Source organism: Wolffia australiana, chromosome 8 (assembly GCF_029677425.1).
Source record: "Wolffia australiana isolate 7733 chromosome 8, ASM2967742v1".
Classification (NCBI taxonomy): domain Eukaryota; kingdom Viridiplantae; phylum Streptophyta; class Magnoliopsida; order Alismatales; family Araceae; genus Wolffia; species Wolffia australiana.
The window spans coordinates 1433470-1450745 of NC_135842.1; the positions used below are offsets into that span (position 1 = coordinate 1433470).

At 42.1% G+C, this 17276-nt stretch overlaps 3 protein-coding genes across 4 annotated transcripts; all 3 read left to right on the top strand.

The window, feature by feature from the left end:
- The first annotated feature begins 782 nt into the window (after positions 1-782).
- LHCA1 (chlorophyll a-b binding protein 6) lies at positions 783-3118 on the top strand. The gene is made up of 4 exons (XM_078579235.1): positions 783-1052; positions 1698-1800; positions 1883-2171; positions 2898-3118. Exons 1-4 carry the CDS (start codon positions 868-870, stop codon positions 3047-3049), a joined length of 729 nt encoding a protein of 242 aa, XP_078435361.1. The 5' UTR covers positions 783-867; the 3' UTR covers positions 3050-3118.
- An 8318-nt stretch (positions 3119-11436) lies between these two features.
- On the top strand, positions 11437-16191 carry LOC144706869 (UDP-galactose/UDP-glucose transporter 5-like). Of its 2 annotated transcripts, none has more exons than XM_078579935.1 (12): positions 11437-11546; positions 11942-12062; positions 12141-12233; positions 12321-12386; positions 12719-12817; positions 13884-13963; positions 15003-15115; positions 15180-15268; positions 15351-15437; positions 15503-15571; positions 15636-15744; positions 15983-16191. In XM_078579935.1, exons 1-12 carry the CDS (start codon positions 11452-11454, stop codon positions 16189-16191), a joined length of 1230 nt encoding a protein of 409 aa, XP_078436061.1. In that variant the 5' UTR covers positions 11437-11451. The 2 variants fall into 2 exon arrangements, with proteins under 2 accessions (XP_078436061.1, XP_078436062.1); XM_078579936.1 differs by having other exon boundaries at positions 15990-16182.
- On the top strand, positions 16123-16925 carry LOC144706871 (uncharacterized). The gene is made up of 3 exons (XM_078579937.1): positions 16123-16262; positions 16350-16455; positions 16534-16925. The coding sequence occupies exons 1-3, from the start codon at positions 16233-16235 to the stop codon at positions 16614-16616; spliced, it is 219 nt and encodes a 72-aa protein (XP_078436063.1). The 5' UTR covers positions 16123-16232; the 3' UTR covers positions 16617-16925.
- Positions 16926-17276: the final 351 nt, after the last annotated feature.

Genomic DNA, 17276 nt, shown 5'->3' on the forward strand with positions numbered 1-17276 from the left:
ACATCTCTCCTTGCAACTATGCACCAATCATACCATAAAAATTGCTAGATTTAAACTTAGCAACTCATTAAAATTCAACCAAGGATATTTCATCACAACCTCCATCCAACACAGTTGAGCCCTAGTGCGCCCACCTTTTCCTCGATCACTTGCTCAATGACTACATATTTAAAACATGAAATCTCTCTCTCCCAACAACCATCTGCAATCATAGCATCAATTTGATAGATATAAACTCAGGGATTCATGAAATTTAAGCCGAGGATATTTCATCATGACCTCCATCCAACACAGCTGAGCCCAAGGGCGCCCACCTTTTCCTTGATCACTTGCTCCATGATTACATTTTTAAAACATGAAATCTCTCTCTCCCCACAACTATCCACCAATCATACCATAGATTTGCTAGATTTAAACTTAGGGACTCATGAAATTTAAGCCGAGGATATTTCATCATAACCTCCATCCAACACAGCTGATCCCAAATGCAACCACCTTTGCTCCATGACTACATTTTATAAATAAGGAATATATCTCACCCCACAACTATCCACCAATCATACCATCGATTCGCTAGATTCAAACTTAGGCATCCATAAAAATTCAACCAGATATGGGGATGGACGTGGCTGCCACGTGGCGGCCTGGGAGAGGCCCAACCGGATTACCTTAACGGCACGCGATCCACGTCGGATTAAACCAGCCAATAGGAGCTTCAATCGAGATTCTCATCAACCTCGTTTCCTCCTTATATCCAATCCCGTCTTCTTCAAACAATAGTCTGAGCTTCTTCTTCTTCATCTTCTTCCTCTTCTTCTTCTTCTTCATCGCAGGAGCAGATCTCGAGAGAGAGAGTAGAAGAAGAAGATGGCGTCGGCGATCCTGAAGGGCTGCCCGACGGTGGCCATGCCGGGTATGCTCTCTTCTTCAAGGTCGAAGTTCGCGGCGGCGCTCCCCCTTCCCTCCGTCAGCGCCGGTTCTCGCTTCACCATGTCCGCCGAGTGGATGCCCGGCCAGCCCCGCCCTCCCTACCTCGACGGATCGGCACCCGGGTAATCCTTTTCCCGATCGATTCCCCCCCAAAACCCTCGCCCGATCTAACGAAATTCTTGATAAACGGAAGAGTGATGCCGCTATTTTTGTTCAATTGGATGCCAAAGTGGATGATTTGGTATCCAATTCGGAGGGGTACTAGAAATAATAGCGGATTATTCTTTGAATTGGCTGAATCCCGTGAACCCCTAATTTGGAGGGATTTCGGGTTCGATAGTCCTCTGGATGATTGATTCATTCGATACTAGAAGTAGTAGAAAATCATTTGAACCCCCAATTTGCAGGGATTTCGGGTTCGAAAATCATTAGGAAGATTATGGCTCAATTCGATACTAGAAATAATAGCAGAAAATCATTTGAACCCCCAATTTGCAGGGATTTCGGGTTCGAAAGCCTTTGGATGATTATGACTCATTCGATGATAGAAATAACAACATAAAATCATTTGAACCCCCAATTTGCAGGGATTTCGGGTTCGAAAGCCTTTGGATGATTATGACTCATTCGATGATAGAAATAACAACATAAAATCATTTGAACCCCCAATTTGCAGGGATTTCGGGTTCCAAAATCCTTTGGATGATTATGACTCATTCGATGCTAGAAGTAATAGCAGAAAATCATTTGAACGCCTAATTTTGCAGGGATTTCGGGTTCGACCCTCTCCGGCTCGGCGAGGTGCCGTCCAATCTGGAGAGATTCAAGGAGTCGGAGCTCATCCACTGCCGCTGGGCCATGCTCGCCGTGGTGAGTATCTCTCTTATTCGAGAAAAATTAGGGATTTTGATACATGGGTTGGTTGAATTTGGGGTTTTTTTTCGGTGGGTAGCCCGGGATTTTGGTGCCGGAGGCTTTGGGACTTGGAAATTGGGTGAAGGCGCAGGAATGGGCGGCGGTGCCGGGCGGGCAGGCGACTTACTTGGGTAACCCCGTGCCGTGGGGGACGTTGCCGACCATTCTTGTAATTGAGTTCTTGGCCATCGCCTTCGTCGAGCAACAGCGCAGCATGGAGAAGGACCCCGAGAAGAAGAAGTACCCGGGCGGCGCCTTCGACCCTCTCGGCTACTCCCGGGACCCCGCCAAGTTCCAGGAGTACAAGGTCAAGGAGATCAAGAACGGTAATCCCCATTTCCATCATCATCATCGTCATCATCATCATCATCATTTCGGGTGATCTTACCTCTTTTCTTCAAAAAAAAAATCATCATCATTGTCGTCGTCATCAAGAACGGTAATCCCCGTTTCCATCATCATCATTTCGGGTGATCTTCCCGCTTTTCTGTAAAAAAGAAATCATCTTCATCATTATCATCATGATCAAGAACCGTAATCCCCATTTTCATCATCATCATCTACTCGATCAACTCTTCCCCAACTTCTACTCGACCAAAATCTTCAACTTCCACGACGATGAAACTTTTCATCATCAACATCTTCATGATCCATGGTCTCGAATTCTCTGAGTCAGTCTTCACCATCCTCTTGCAGTAGAACGACGATGGCAACACCCAATCGTCATCGTCGTTCGTCATCTGATCGATAAATCTTGAAAGGGTCAACGATTTGTCACCGTCATCCTCTCATCGGTTTGGCGTTGACTAGTTGTCGTCATCCAATTACTCAACAGCCGACACGATTTCCCACCTTGGTCTTCTGTTTGGTTTGGCGTTGACCAGTGGTCAAGGTCAGATATCGTCATCGTCAATTCTGTTTGGTTCCAACATGGTTGACGATGACGGCTGATGTCAAACGTCCAGCATCAGTCAACGTCAACGCTAATGGTTGACGTTTAATGTTTATAAGAGGGAAGGAAAATGTTAATTGATGTTTGGATATGATGGCAGGGCGCCTTGCATTGCTGGCCTTTGTGGGCTTCTGCGTGCAGCAGTCGGCTTACCCGGGCACGGGGCCGCTGGAGAACCTCGCCACCCACCTCGCCGACCCGTGGCACAACAACATCGGCGACATCATCATCCCCAGATCCCTCTTGCCTTGATTCCAAATCTTTCCTTCTTTGGGATGATCATGTAAAACAAATTGCAGATGTACTACTATCTTTGATCTACTGCCTCGTGTTATTCTAGAGATACAAAGAGCCTGAGATGTGGAAGTAGACATGGGAAGCGAAGAGAGAGAGATGGACAAAGCCAAAAATATATACATGTCCCATCATCCTGCTATCTTATGCATAGGGTTTGACAGTCCCGGTCTGGTCCGGTTTTATGGCATGGACCTAAACCGTACCTGAAGTTTGGTCCAGTTTCGGTCCGGTCTTGCTCGATCCCCGTCTGGTTTGGTACCCCCGAGGAGCGGGGGGGGGGGGGAGATAGCGGCGTTGTGCATGAGAAGCTGTGTCAACGAGCTTTGGGGCAGGTTATTGAAAGGGAGATGGGGAGGGGAATGGGTAGTGTGTGGGATAGGGTCCGGTCCGGTTTGGTTTTTTGGCATGGACCTAAACCTTACCTTAAGTTCGGTCCACTTCCGGTCTGGTCTTTTTTCGGTCCCGGTTCGGTCCGGTCCGACCGGTCCCCGGTCCAAAATGTCAAACCCTACTTATGCATCATCAATTTTTCCACGATTGGGCGCAGAAAGGAATTTAAGATAATTTTTAATAATTTACAACTAAAAGGTGTGTCCAGTATAAAATTATACCAGCTATACAAATGTAAAATTATATATCAATGAATTTATTTATTCTGAGTTAATAAAATGTTAATCATTGTCCCCAGATCCCGCTTGCCATGATGCAGATGTGCTACTTATATATTTGATCTACAGCCTCCCCATTTTATTCTATAGATAGAAAAATAGCCGGAGATGCAGAGAGAGAGATGGGAGGAGAAGAGATGGAAAACCAAAAATATATACATGTTCCATCATCCTGATATCTAATTAATTATCATTACAATATTGGGCGCAAAAGGGAATCTAAGATGATTTTTATTAGTTTCCGTTGAGAAGTAAATATGATCATCTGAATCTAAATCCTAAAGCCCATGCTGATAAATGCACAAGTCATGCTTCTAGTATAGTCGTTGTTACTAGTGAGTTGGCAGGAACATATGGGCCAGTTTATTTTGATAAATCTGATAATGTTCTCAATATCAATTAAGGACATTGCATTTTATGGTTGGAAGCAATTATTTGTTATGTGATGAAGATTTTAACGGGGTTGTTTTTCCGTCACAGAATTCTATGCGAAAATTTCACCCGTAGGAACGTGCCAATTGATTGTATTTTGGCTTCAGGGCCTTGATCAGACGATTGGAAAACCCTTTCCATGAAGTGGAAGATGGAAATTGATTATGAATTGATCTATAAACACATGAAACTCAAGGTGCCTTGCGGAGAACTTGTTCCGCCTTAGACTTGCTGCCTATGAATGTGCTTTGAAGATGTTCATGTGCTTGACTTCTAAACATATACATACAATTAAGTACTTTTGGATCTCCTATTGTTTCTTCTGCACCTTCTCTTTAAGATATAGTTTATCTTCTCATCATTACGACCTTCTAAATAGAATCAATGGTGAGTAAAAGAGGGGGGGGGAGGTCACCCAAGTGTAGCTAGCACGAGCACCAAAAATGAGACTCCCCATATTTATACTTAGCTTTTCAAAAAAATTCGTATAAGCACAGTATATCTCCAAAATCATTTCATCTGATATGTATGGCCCTTTTGGCCCATATATATTATATCGTTGAATAAATTCAAACAAGTCATGCAAGATGTAGTTAGAAAAGAAATATTAAAGGGTTAGAAGCTGGACTTATTTACTCTTTTTACGATAGTACTTAGGTAAACCGTGTGCATGTAGACCCTAAGAAAACATGAATCACTGTAACCAGAAAATGATCAAGGGGAATAAATTCAAACAATACCGCCGGCTAGTTGGAGGATTTGTATTGATTATAAGAAACTCAATGCAGTCACTAAAAACGTAATTATCTGTTACCCTTGATCAAATTTAAGAGAAGTTAGCAAAGAAAACGATTTTTGATTTCTAGATGGATATTCAGGATATAATCAAATAGGATTTCAGTTTGACGATCAATAAAATACTACTTTTACTTATCCATTTGGCACTTTCGCATTTAGGACTGCGATGGAGCACGCCCAAACAACATCCACGAATCTTCATCGGAGCCGTCTTTGCAGTCATCAGCATCACCGCCGGTCTGTATCCAGCCTGACCAGCATGCCAAAGCATCTGTGAAGACCCCCGGGTTTAAATATTCTGGGTAGAGCACGTCCGCGCACGTGCTTGCATTTTAATTATCTGTTTTCAGTTATTTTAAATTCTGTGTTGTGTTTGTCACGACGAGTGCACCCTACTGGTCGTGACGCGTCCATGTCATCGCATTTTTGTACCCGTTCGTATCGTTTTATTTTCACATCTTTTGATTTCGTAATTTCTTTCTTTATGTTGTAAATGGGGGGGATCTCTTATTGGACTCCCCCTTGTTGGTCTCCTTGTAAGGGGCCCATCATGGCCCTATATAAGGCCATGATGGGACCACGTTCAGATTCAGACCTGGTTTTATTGTGGAAGTTGTTGTTCAATTATCAGATCTCACCATGAGAAGAAGAGAGGAAGAAGGAGGGAGGAAGGAGAAGAAGAAGAAGGGAGAAGCGAGAGCGAGAAGGGGAAGAATCAACCTGTTTACCGACGTTTGTCGTGTGGTGTCGCAAGTCTCTTCAGAGTTGTCGCACTGCGCCTGAGTGATATGACGATCACAATCGAGGTCAACAACTACCATGCGACATTGCTATTTGTTGTTCCGCGAGCAAGGATTTCCCTTGCCGTTCTGACGGCTCCATGGAGTCTATCGGCAACAAGAGGGGTTGTAACGTTCCACGACGATGCTTCCTGTTGTTCCGGGTACCTTCGGTGCTATAGTTACCCGTTCAACCGGCCAAGTGAACTATTTCACCATACTTTTGGTCGTCGTTGATGTGTCACGGTCGGGTGAATTATTTCACCGTGCGGAGACCTGTCTTGCGATAGTTCCAGGTGTTCACTACTCTCGACCACAGAACCCTCACGTTGGCTCTAACAAAGGTGTATTTCGCCCTTTTGGGTGCAAGTCGTGTCAAATCATCACCGTCAGAAGTCTGATCGCGCTAACATCATTGCTACATCGACGGATCTCATTTGTGTCTTCCACCACTTCCGTGGACTACCGATTGACGATGTTCCTTGGAAAATCACCCCACAAGCCACCACTGTGAACATCACTCGAGACTGCCTTCGGTGAACGTCTATTTTTGCCAGAATGACAAGCAGCACCATCCTTAACAGTCGGGTTCCACTGGCAGCGCTGCTGGTTGTAATGCCGAGCACCGCCTCCGCCGATGATGTTGCTAACACCTGGTGTTCCACGGCCTATCGGTCCTGTCACCGCTGTCTTTACCGCTCTGATTGCTACTCCAAGCTGTGCCTGGCACGTGACAGTTTGTTGCTATTTGTGCTATTTGTGCACCATCGCAATAGCGCCCGAGTTCACTTCTCACCTCTTCTTCTGTTGCTACGTTCATGTGCCGCGTCATCGCAGCTCATTGATCCCAACCGTATCTATCTACAGTAAGGCTCTCATTGCATCTGCCCGCACCGGCTCTCACACCGATGAAGACGCCGACGACGAATGCCACTGCCAACGAGGTACATCGTTCCCTTGTTTGTTAAATTACGTCTTCCAATATACTTTCGGTTGTATTCCACCGCGCTCGGGTTAGAATAGGTGAGAGAAGATTCTCGAGAAAACTATGTCAAGAGTGATTTCCTAAGTACGGGTCGAGCCTGCCCGTTACGTGCGATCCCTACAGAATTATTCCGTTCGGTGCCGTAGTTGTCGTCGTCACTTCGACGCGGGTCAGAAGGTCATCGTCATCGTCATCAATCGCCTGCCCCTGAAGCTCAAAACTCGGTAATTCCCCGCAAGTTGCACCTGCAGCTGTATGATAACTTGCAAATTATCATGATTAATTGATGAATTTTACAATATATTTATGTGTTTTAATGACCATATTTGCATGTTATCATATAAAAATTGAGATAAATGACTTACACTTTGATTTTACTATTATTTCTAATTTTTTCATTTTTTACATGGTATTTAACCTCATTTTATTGAAGAAATATTTTTTACAGGCTTAAAATACTTGGCTAAAGGTTGGTGAGGGCTCTCATAATTTTTCTGGAATTTTTCCATATTTTTATAAAATTTTCTGACCAATATTTTGCCAAGAAATGATTTTTTCTATTTAAATAATACATATGCTATTTATTTAGCATTTTTTAATATATATATATATATATATATATCAAGGGGCATCCACATCATTCGCCCAAAATTTGGGCAAATACGTGGATGCGTTTATATATATATATATATATGAAAAATACAAAAAATCGGCGTCGGCGAAAAGGTATGATTTTATTTTTTTTATAAATAATGAATATCTTGTCGGTTAGCCACATGCATTAAATGCATGCGGCAACCAACACGCGGGATCTTTTACACGTGAATCGGTTAGCCGCGGGCATTTAATGCACGGGCTAACCGACGCACGTGCAACGCTTATTTTTTTTAGGTTGTTAGCGCGTGCATTTAATGCACGCCCTAACCAACACATTTTTTTATAAAGTCGACATTTTACGGCGTCGATTCGCCGCGTGCATTAAATGCATTCAGAAATCAACGCCGTAAAATGTGAATAAAAAGGCGGTAACCTTACCTCTCTTTGTATTTGTTATTTTTTTTTTTAGGCGCTAACGAGATGACATGGATCATTTTTGGCCATTTAAACACTGTGATCATCATCCAATGATTGCGCGACTTGGACGTCGACGACGAAGTATCAGAATGCGATCCGAGGAAGCAGAAAACAATAAAGAATGTGGTAACCAATCAGAAAAGGATATTTTCCTAGCCTCTTGGAGGAGAGATAAAATAATCCAAGGGCTAGGATTAATCCTCAGTAAAAGAGCGATATCTTGAGATCTAGACGTCATATTGGGCTGAAATTTTGAGGGCATGTTTGTCTTTTCCCCCTCTACATTCCCTATGGTTGGATCTTTAAATAGAGGTCTGGTAAAGGGCGAATTTCACTTTTTGAAGCTCTCTCCAAGGATTTGGCCAGGAAGGACACAAGGGTTGCTTTGGAAGTTGACAGTTTTTTATTTTATAAGTCTAAACATCAAATCAACAACATATTTACACACATTTTTAGGCTTATCATGGGTTAGAGGTAAACAATACCAAAATGCAGGTGATCCGGAACCTTCCACTTCCCATCGAGACCAAGGAACTTAGAGGGTTCCTTGGGTGCGCAAGCTTCTATAGACAGTTCGTCAAGGATTTAGCTAATTTATCTAAACCATCGACTAACTTATTGGTCAAAGACATGAATATTGACAATAACAATGCAGTTAAGCACACCTTTTACAGACAAATGAGCTCTGCTGAAAGAAAAAAATCTACAAACTCTAGATCAGAATCACGCCTCGAACTCATGTGTGATGTTTACAATTTTGTGCTAGGTATCGTGCCTTGTCTACATGTTGAAAAGAAGTCCTCGAGATCCTTCTCGAGGATAATTCTCCAAGTCCAATCACATTCTCATAGACTTTGTTCTTTCCAAATACTCTAAATAATCATGTATTTGTAAATTAATACTACATTAGTAAATTAATTTTAATCAACAGGTATTACTCTCTACATGTTTTATTTTATTTATTTAATTTTTTATATATTTCATCTAAACAAACAAGCTATTGTATAACCAATCTGATATCGTTAACTATCTTTATGGATATCATGGTTTTACCAATAGAATAATGTAAGCTCAACAAGCACAAGGATCCAAGGCAAGAGCAGTTACATAAACTAAACGGGAATAATAATTTCACATTTCTTCTCCTCAAATTTTATCACTTGAATTAGGGACGATGCAGATTTTAAGTTGCGGGGCGAATTTCATTAAATGATATACAATTCATGTATCATACTTCCATTCAAGTTGGGGAGGAAATTGGTTTTCTAAAAAAACACTATTTCTTACAAATATCTTCATCAATTTATTTGAATCCCACTTTGGAAGTTGATTTACTTTAAGTCCTAGAAGTATGGCATAGAAGTTAGGCTCTTGTAGCGGACAGAGTGCACCTCTTGATGGTATGAGCCGTGATCTAGACATATGCACGACACTTGAGTGTCTAGGATATCTAGTAGGATGAGGGGCTACCCATACCACTTTCCACTAGTTGAACCCATTTAAATGGTAGGGATCTCCATTAATTGGACTCTTACTTGGGCTACAGGTGACAATTTCTTAAAATCTTGAAGCACAAAATCACTTTTTGTTGAGCCACCTGAAACTATATTTGAAACCTACATATAAATGTGTTTCACTTTTCTCTGACTTTTACTCCCATGTGTTTCTCTTCTTTCCCTTTGTCATATTATTATTGCATTAGATATTTTCATCTACATCTTCTCATTATATTTCATCATTTTCTCAGTAGCATGAGATGGAATGTTCATGAAAAATACTTAATTGATCAAAACTTCTTTGTTTTTAAACTTCCATTTTCCTTGTTAAAATAAAGCAAAAAAGAGAGAGGAAAAAAAGGGATTTCTTGTTTCAGAAGCATATATGTTCATTATTTTTTAGGAATTTTTTAATCGTTGCATTTATCATCTCTTTCTGCTAAATGACTTGTGTGGAACAATTCAATTAACTCTTTGTGCTAAAGGGCACCAACTATCTATAATAAATTCCACACTAATGGCCATAGGACTAGCCATACTCCCTGTATGAATAATATTAGATGGTGCAATTCTATCCAAACACTATGATGTCCTTCTCGAGTATCCCTTGAATATTAATATTTAGAAAAACTGCTTAAATAAAAGTGATATCCGTGTTGTGATCTCATCATAATTCTCCAAGTCCAGTCGCGTATTCATAGAATTAGTTATAAGCATCACACGCTCCCTATAATGAATGTATTGTATCAATGAACACATAATGAGATTTGAATTGTGTGATTGGCTTGCCATCCACATATATTTACATCGATACGCCCTTAAGCTAAAAAATATTAATTGAATAAGTCCCCTGACCCACTTGTGATCTAGTTTTCTAATCAATCACTTTTTGATAGAGTTTAATGTGTGACATTCCTTCCTATCTTTTTTTCTCTCATAAGTTATTGGAAGCTTCTACTAGACGCCCCCCGTGTTAAAACTCACGAAAATAACCACCGAGTCTGTAAACACCGGAGGACCAAAACAGGTACAACCAAAAGAAGATGGAAGCTTCTGGAAAACCTCCAATTTCCTTGTGCTCCAGCATTTGATCTAAGTCCAACCAGGGAACGGCAGTTGTCATCCATTACGTCACACGTCATGGTGATGGCAACGTGACGGATAATGTGATCGCGATGAAATTAGAGGCCTTTGACGGTGACGCTGACGGTGACGGATGATGAACTGGGCGTGATGGTGATGCGACAGTGACGGAGGGCCTCGGACGAGTGACGCGACGGGGTGGCCGTCATGGATGACAGCCATGACGGATTTTTAAAAATAACCAAAAAGCTGAAAAATAGATAGATTTAAGCTTTTGACCGCCGATATTTCGCCACGTGGTGTCGCTAACTTGATTTCTTGGCATTTCGCAGAAAAGTCCATGCATTAATTCGTGCGTGCAAAAAGATGCCGTCCAAAGATAATTGGAGATATGCCCCTCCAATTCTCTCTCCTCCGCATGGTTGTTTTTCCCATCACACGTGACGGTGACGCCGTCCAGAGATGGGGACATGATGGGAACGCCGCAAACCATGACGGGGACGCGAACGCGATAGATTTTTCTCAAATCCTAAGACGTGTGACGGGACGGTGACGTGATGAAACTTTCGTCAAGTCACCGTCCGTCACGGATCACCGTCCCGTCACATCCTGGGCGTCACATGCCGGACGTGCCGTTCCCTAAGTCCAGCCCCAACCTTTTTCTTTAAAAAAGGAAATAAGTCCCTTATTGGGCCCTCCCTCGCGGGCCATCTTCTTATTTGACCGGGACCCTCTAATAATCCACTATATAAAGAGGGTCGAATAAGCTTTTTATCATACTCAATGGTGAAATATAAAATCTGTTGATCTTCGTAGTCGAAACCGAGAAAGTATTGCAATATCTCCGAGGATTTAATCTCAATTTCTTCTGCCAATCTCCATCAAAGGAATTGAATTTCGTGTTCATCATCCCCTTTTATCATGATATTTTGATAAAGCCAGGTACATGAACTCCTGTTGTGATCAAAGTGTTCTCTATGTTTTCTCAGCGTCCCCCCGTTTCCTTTTTTGTATTGGATAGCTGCATACGTGGGGCGGGCTAATGGATGAACCGTCTCCCCTGCCGAAGGATAAAAGACTGCTCAAATGCGGATTTGCTGTTGCCGGGATCATGGGAAGCCTCCTCATCTACGGCATCTTGCAGGCAAGTTTTCTCGTTGCTTTATTTCGTGATGTTCTTGTGTCGTTCTTAAATGTGTTTTCTTATCAAATCCAAAATCCAAAGAATTTGACTTTGTGTCCCGCCTGGCGTTTGGAGGTTTTGAGATCATCTCACGTCAGTAATCACGATTTAAGTTTTACTTTTTTGCTTTTCTGTATGCCATGTGAAACAGCTTTGCACACTATTTTTAGTTAGGGTTTGATTCTTGAAGGAACCCTAAATGAGTAATGAGGGAATATTCTTCATGATTATTTTAATCAAATGCGTGATCTCTTTTGCCCCTAGGTTTTGCGGCGCACCTTTGTTATTTTTTTTCACGCTCCTTGCATAAGCTTGACAAGGATGCAAAACTATAATTAAAAACATTTACTTTGCAGGAAAAGATCATGAGAGTTCCATATGGTGAAAACAAGGAGTATTTTAGATACTCGTTATTTCTTGTACTGTGCAACCGCATCACAACTTCTCTTGCCTCTGCCGTTGCGCTACTTGTAAGAAGAAGTCAATTTACTGCAATCTTTTCTCGTGATCGTCATGGATTATGATTAATCAATCTTATATGTTTACAGGCTAGTAAAAAGGATTTGCATGCCGTCGCTCCAATCTACAAATACTGCGGAGTATCTATATCTAACATTCTTACCACGACGTGCCAGTATGAGGTGTTTGCCTTCTTACGCTCTTGATTTTTTCCTGAGGATTATTTGGGGGATTATTTTGGATTTAATCAAAGTGTTATTTGATTTCAGGCGTTGAAATACGTCAGTTTTCCAGTGCAGACTCTGGCCAAATGCGCGAAAATGATTCCTGTGATGGTATGTCCAACATTATTCCGTTGACTGTCAAAGAAACAGTCTTTATGAGAATTTCTTTTGTATATTCGTGAAAACTCTTTCCTTGATTTTTGAAAGGGTAATAATTCTTTTTCTTTTCATTCGGAGGAAATTTGTCGTTTGGAACTTTAATTATTTATCATGCGGAACTTATGAATTGTCTCGAAGGATAGATAACCTGAGTGATCCTAAACAAGTGAACCCGATATTTCCCCAAGAATAACGTAAAGCTCGCATTATTTTTTACTGTTCTCTGGATAATACTACCCCATTTGGGATGTATCCATGATGCCAGAATTCTGGTTTCATTTTAGGTTTGGGGAGTGCTTATAATGCAGAAGAAGTATTATCGAAAGGACTATATCTTTGCTTCTCTCGTGACGTTGGGCTGTTCTATTTTCATCCTTAATCCGGTAACTACGTCTTTACCCTTCACGATCTGATTAATCACACGTTTTTTGTTACGCATGACCATCCAATATTTGACTATAGTACGTAGATATTACTGATTTATAGCTTTTATAAAAGAATATCAAACTGACAGCTCTCGACTGATTGGAGGAGAGAAAGAGATCGAGGCTATAAAAACCCTAAAAAATCATTAGAAACGCTCACTGACATGGATGTTCTATCTTGCCTTAAATGGGGTGATAAACTATGACACTTTCACATAAAGGCCCGAGTCGTTGTTGTCTTCCAGGAATCTCCTGTTCTCTCTTGGATCATCCCGAGTGATTTCCGCTGTGTCAGCAGTGCCCTCCATATTGGAGTGGCTCCCGGGAGGAACTGTTAGAGTCCTGATGAGATAACCGATTCTTGAACTTATAGGGTTATAAATACCCCCTTGTAAGGTTATTATAGGGACTTTTGATGAATGATCACCCTGTGGTTTCTTGGCACGAGTCGCTGTATCCAGCTTTCGTGAGGGCAAGAACTCCCGATTCGGAGGTCCTTGAGAGTTTGTTCACCTATCGCTCTCTCTTCTTCTCTCTTACCTCTTCCATCTCTCCTATTCTCCTCTCTATCCCTCGTCCCGTTTCTTGATTTTGTTAGATCTCCATTGGGATCGTAACAGGAACTCTCTCTTCTTCTCTCTTACCTCTTCCATCTCTCCTATTCTCCTCTCTATCCCTCGTCCCGTTTCTTGATTTTGTTAGATCTCCATGGGGTGCGTAACAGGAACCCTAAAAAATCATTAGAACGCTCACGGACACAAACATAAACATAGGAATATCTAGTTAAAATTGAAAAGTAGATAGGAATATTGAACTTCTTTACACCCATTTATACTTTTGTATCCCTTATAAATTCATACAAATTCTAGAGTTAATGTACCAACTCAGGTGAGGAATTGCATATAGTCTATCAAATTGAATTAATTTTTTGAAATCTTCAAGAATCTAAAGCAAAATTTTATTGTAAAACAAAAAATGACTGAGTTTAGTGCGTTGATTTTGTATTTTTTGCCATTAAATGCAGGCGTCAACTGGCATCGGTCCCTACGGCTCAGAGAGAGAGAGCACAGCCTGGGGAGTTTTCCTAATGGCTGGATACTTGGGGTATTTTTACAAATTGATTTTACTCGATTTTGTTATTAATTGAAAAGTATAAATATAACCCCATAAAATCTTGCCCAGAAGGTTTGATGGATTCACATCTGGTTTTACTTTTTGTCTATATTTTTTCTCGATTTTTTATGTTTAAAAAATGCAAATGTAACCCCAACAAATCTTGCCCAACAGTTTTGATGAAGACACGTCTGATTCACTTCTGAATCCACCAAACTTGTTCGGCAAGATTTTATGGGGTTATATTTCCATTTTTTCATTTTCTCGATTATTTATGAATTAAATATGCAAATATACCCCATAAAATCCTGACCCAACAGCTTCAATGTATTCACGTCTGATTTAATTTTTTGGGCAATACTTGATTTTTCTCGATTTTGTTATGAATTAAAACTTCAAATATATCCCCATAAAATACTGCCCAGCAGGTTCGATAGATTTAGACGTGAAACCATCAAACCTCTTCGGCCAGATTTTATGGGGGAACATTTGCATTTTTTAATTCATAAGAAAATCAATAGAAATCAAAACATGCAAATATTCCACCATAGAATGTTGTCCAGCAGGTTTGATGTATTCACGTCTAAATCCATCGAACCTCTTGGGCAAGATTCTATGAGGGTATTTTTGGATTTTTTAATTTTTCTCGATCTTCATATGTGAATGCGAATGTAACCCCATAAAATCTTGCCCAACAAGTCTGAAGGATTCACGTCTGATTTAATTTTTTGGGCAATATTTAATTTTCCTCGATTGTCTTATGATTTAAAAGATGCTAATATACCCCCATCAAATCTTGCCCAACAGGTTTGACAGATTCACGTCTGATTTAATTTTTTTTGGCAAGATTTTAGTTTTTCTCCATTGTGTTGTGATTTAAAACATGCAAAAATAACCCCATAAAATCTTGCCCAACAGGTTTGACAGATTCACGTCTGATTTTTTTTTTTTTGGGCAAGATATTAATATTTCTCGATTGTGTTGTGATTTAAAACATTTAAATATGCCCCCATAAAATCTTGCCCAACAGGTTTGATGGATTCACGAGCACGTTCCAGGACAAGCTCTTCCGCGGCTATGACATGGAAATACATAACCAGATATTTTACACCACCATCTGTTCTTGCGTCCTCAGCTCAACAGGCGGGTTATCTGACGTGGCGCCCCCCACCTTGTCAAATGACTAATATGCCCTTCTCCTTCGCAGGACTCGTGCTTCAGGGTCATCTTTTCCCCGCCGCAGAGTTTGTCCTTCGCCACAAAGACTGCCTCTTCGACGTGGCTCTACTCTCTGCGGTAAGTAAGGTCAACGCGCCGTCTCCGCCGTTGATCGAGGAGACGTTAAACTCAACTTGTATTTTATTCCGTTCCCTCGCAGGTGGCCACCATCAGCCAATTCTTCATTTCCTACACCATCCGCACCTTCGGAGCTCTCACCTTTGCCACCATCATGACCACTAGACAGGTCTTTGACTTTGACTTTGACTATATTTTGACTTTGACTTTGGCCGTCTAACGTTGACCTTTCAGTTGGTGAGCATCTTCCTGTCGTGCTTGTGGTTTGGGCATCCTCTCAGCTCGGTCCAATGGGCCGGAGTGGTAAGTTTGGAGTTGACCCAGTCAACACGTTGACCCGACTGAACGATAGTTTGATACTGTGCAGGTGATGGTGTTTGGCGCTCTGTACGGCGGGAACTTGATGAAGCGAAATGCCTCGAGACCGGCCCTCGGCAACGGCGGCGGCGGCCTTAGTGGGCCAAATTCCGAAACCGGTAAGCCATAGAAGATCAGCCCGGCCGGCATGCCGAGGATAGGAAATTAATTATAATTCATTTTGTAGCAAGAAAAATATTTTGTGGGCGGGGAAGGGGGAGGTTATGATATACATTTTTTTTATGATGCTTGGGAGAATATGATATACATTCTTTTTTTATAATACGATGGCTGTCAAGATTAATCACTTTTGAAACGGAGATATTATTGGGTCTTTTTCCATAATTGGGCCCAAAGATGGCAGATTCTATCTGGGCCGGTCGTTCCCACAAATCAAGCAGCTCTTAACATCAACGGTGAGGAAGACGCCACGTCATCGATCGAAATCGAAAACGAAGAATCAGAGCCGGTTACGGAAGCTCATTGGGCCGTTGGTCGGGCCATGTGGGCCCATTAAGCCCTTTCTAAATGCCGACTCCTCTCTTTCTCTTTCTACATTTCTCTGAATCTCGTCACAGCCCGGAAGATCCTCCCACCGTCCTCTCCCATGGAGGACTCCGCCTCGTACATCCGCATGGTAATGCTCTAGAGAGAGAGATACATAGATTGATGTTATCATGATGGGGCATACTCACATACTTCATGTCTTCATGCTTGTTCTCAGGTGCAACATCTCATCGAAAAGTGCATAGTCTCCCGCATGGACATGGACGAGACGGTGGAAGCCCTCTCCAAGCATGCCGCCATCGACCCCATCATCACCTCCACCGGTCCGCCATCTCTCTCTCTAGCTTTCATCCCATCTCTCTCTTCTCCTCCCTGACTCTTTCTCTCTCATCTTGGGTCAGTCTGGAAGGGGCTGGAGAAGGAGAACAGAGAGTTTTTCGACGCGTATTCTAGAGAGATGGATGACAAGTCTCGCGGAGAATGAAGGCCTCTCTTTCTCTCTCATCTGACGTGGCATGTCGGCAGCGCGTGGCCTGGACACCGTGGCAGGATCCGCTGACGTGGCTGCCACCTCAGCGGTATCCTACTTATTGTATTAGCCGCCTCCTTTTTCTTCGGAAAAAGTGCTGTGGCTCCGAAACGGCACGTGTTAAAAGTCGCCGTGGGCCGGGTATTATTGGGCCGACCCGTTAAGGAATATTATTTTAATGAACTTTGGCCTTCTTCTATTGTTGTGGACTAGATTAATGGGGCGGCCCAATAAGAAATATTATTTTAGAGGAATTTCGTCTTATTCTCTTGTCGTGGACCGGGTTAATTGGCCGGCCCAATAATAAATACTATTTTAGAGAAATTTCGTCTTATTCTCTTGTCGTGGACCGGGTTAATGGGCCCGGGAGAGATTCTCCGGCCACGTGTCGGCTTGTGCGGGCCCGAGAGGCAGAGTTTTGGACCGTTCTGCTTGGAGGCACGTGCGGCACGTGCCGGGCGGAGCGCCCGTGACTCGGCCGGGTTCCCGAGGCGACTCGGTGATTAATAAAATAAACAAAATTGGGGAGATTCGGGGAAATAATATATGTTAAAGAAGAGGTTAATGGGCCGGCCCAATAAGACAGATATAACGGTGGAGAGGGTATTAAAAGGT

Bases quoted from the DNA above. Each gene is read 5' to 3' on its own strand.
- LHCA1 (XM_078579235.1), top strand. From the start codon at position 868: ATGGCGTCGGCGATCCTGAAGGGCTGCCCGACGGTGGCCATGCCGGGT. The intron at 1,053-1,697 runs GTAATCCTTTTC...CTAATTTTGCAG, and splicing joins CTCGACGGATCGGCACCCGG to GGATTTCGGGTTCGACCCTC. The intron at 1,801-1,882 runs GTGAGTATCTCT...TTCGGTGGGTAG, and splicing joins GCTGGGCCATGCTCGCCGTG to CCCGGGATTTTGGTGCCGGA.
- LOC144706871 (XM_078579937.1), top strand. From the start codon at position 16,233: ATGGAGGACTCCGCCTCGTACATCCGCATG. The intron at 16,263-16,349 runs GTAATGCTCTAG...GCTTGTTCTCAG, and splicing joins CCGCCTCGTACATCCGCATG to GTGCAACATCTCATCGAAAA. The intron at 16,456-16,533 runs GTCCGCCATCTC...ATCTTGGGTCAG, and splicing joins CCCCATCATCACCTCCACCG to TCTGGAAGGGGCTGGAGAAG.
- LOC144706869 (XM_078579935.1), top strand. From the start codon at position 11,452: ATGGATGAACCGTCTCCCCTGCCGAAGGATAAAAGACTGCTCAAATGC. The intron at 12,234-12,320 runs GTGTTTGCCTTC...ATTTGATTTCAG, and splicing joins CCACGACGTGCCAGTATGAG to GCGTTGAAATACGTCAGTTT. The intron at 15,269-15,350 runs GTAAGTAAGGTC...GTTCCCTCGCAG, and splicing joins ACGTGGCTCTACTCTCTGCG to GTGGCCACCATCAGCCAATT.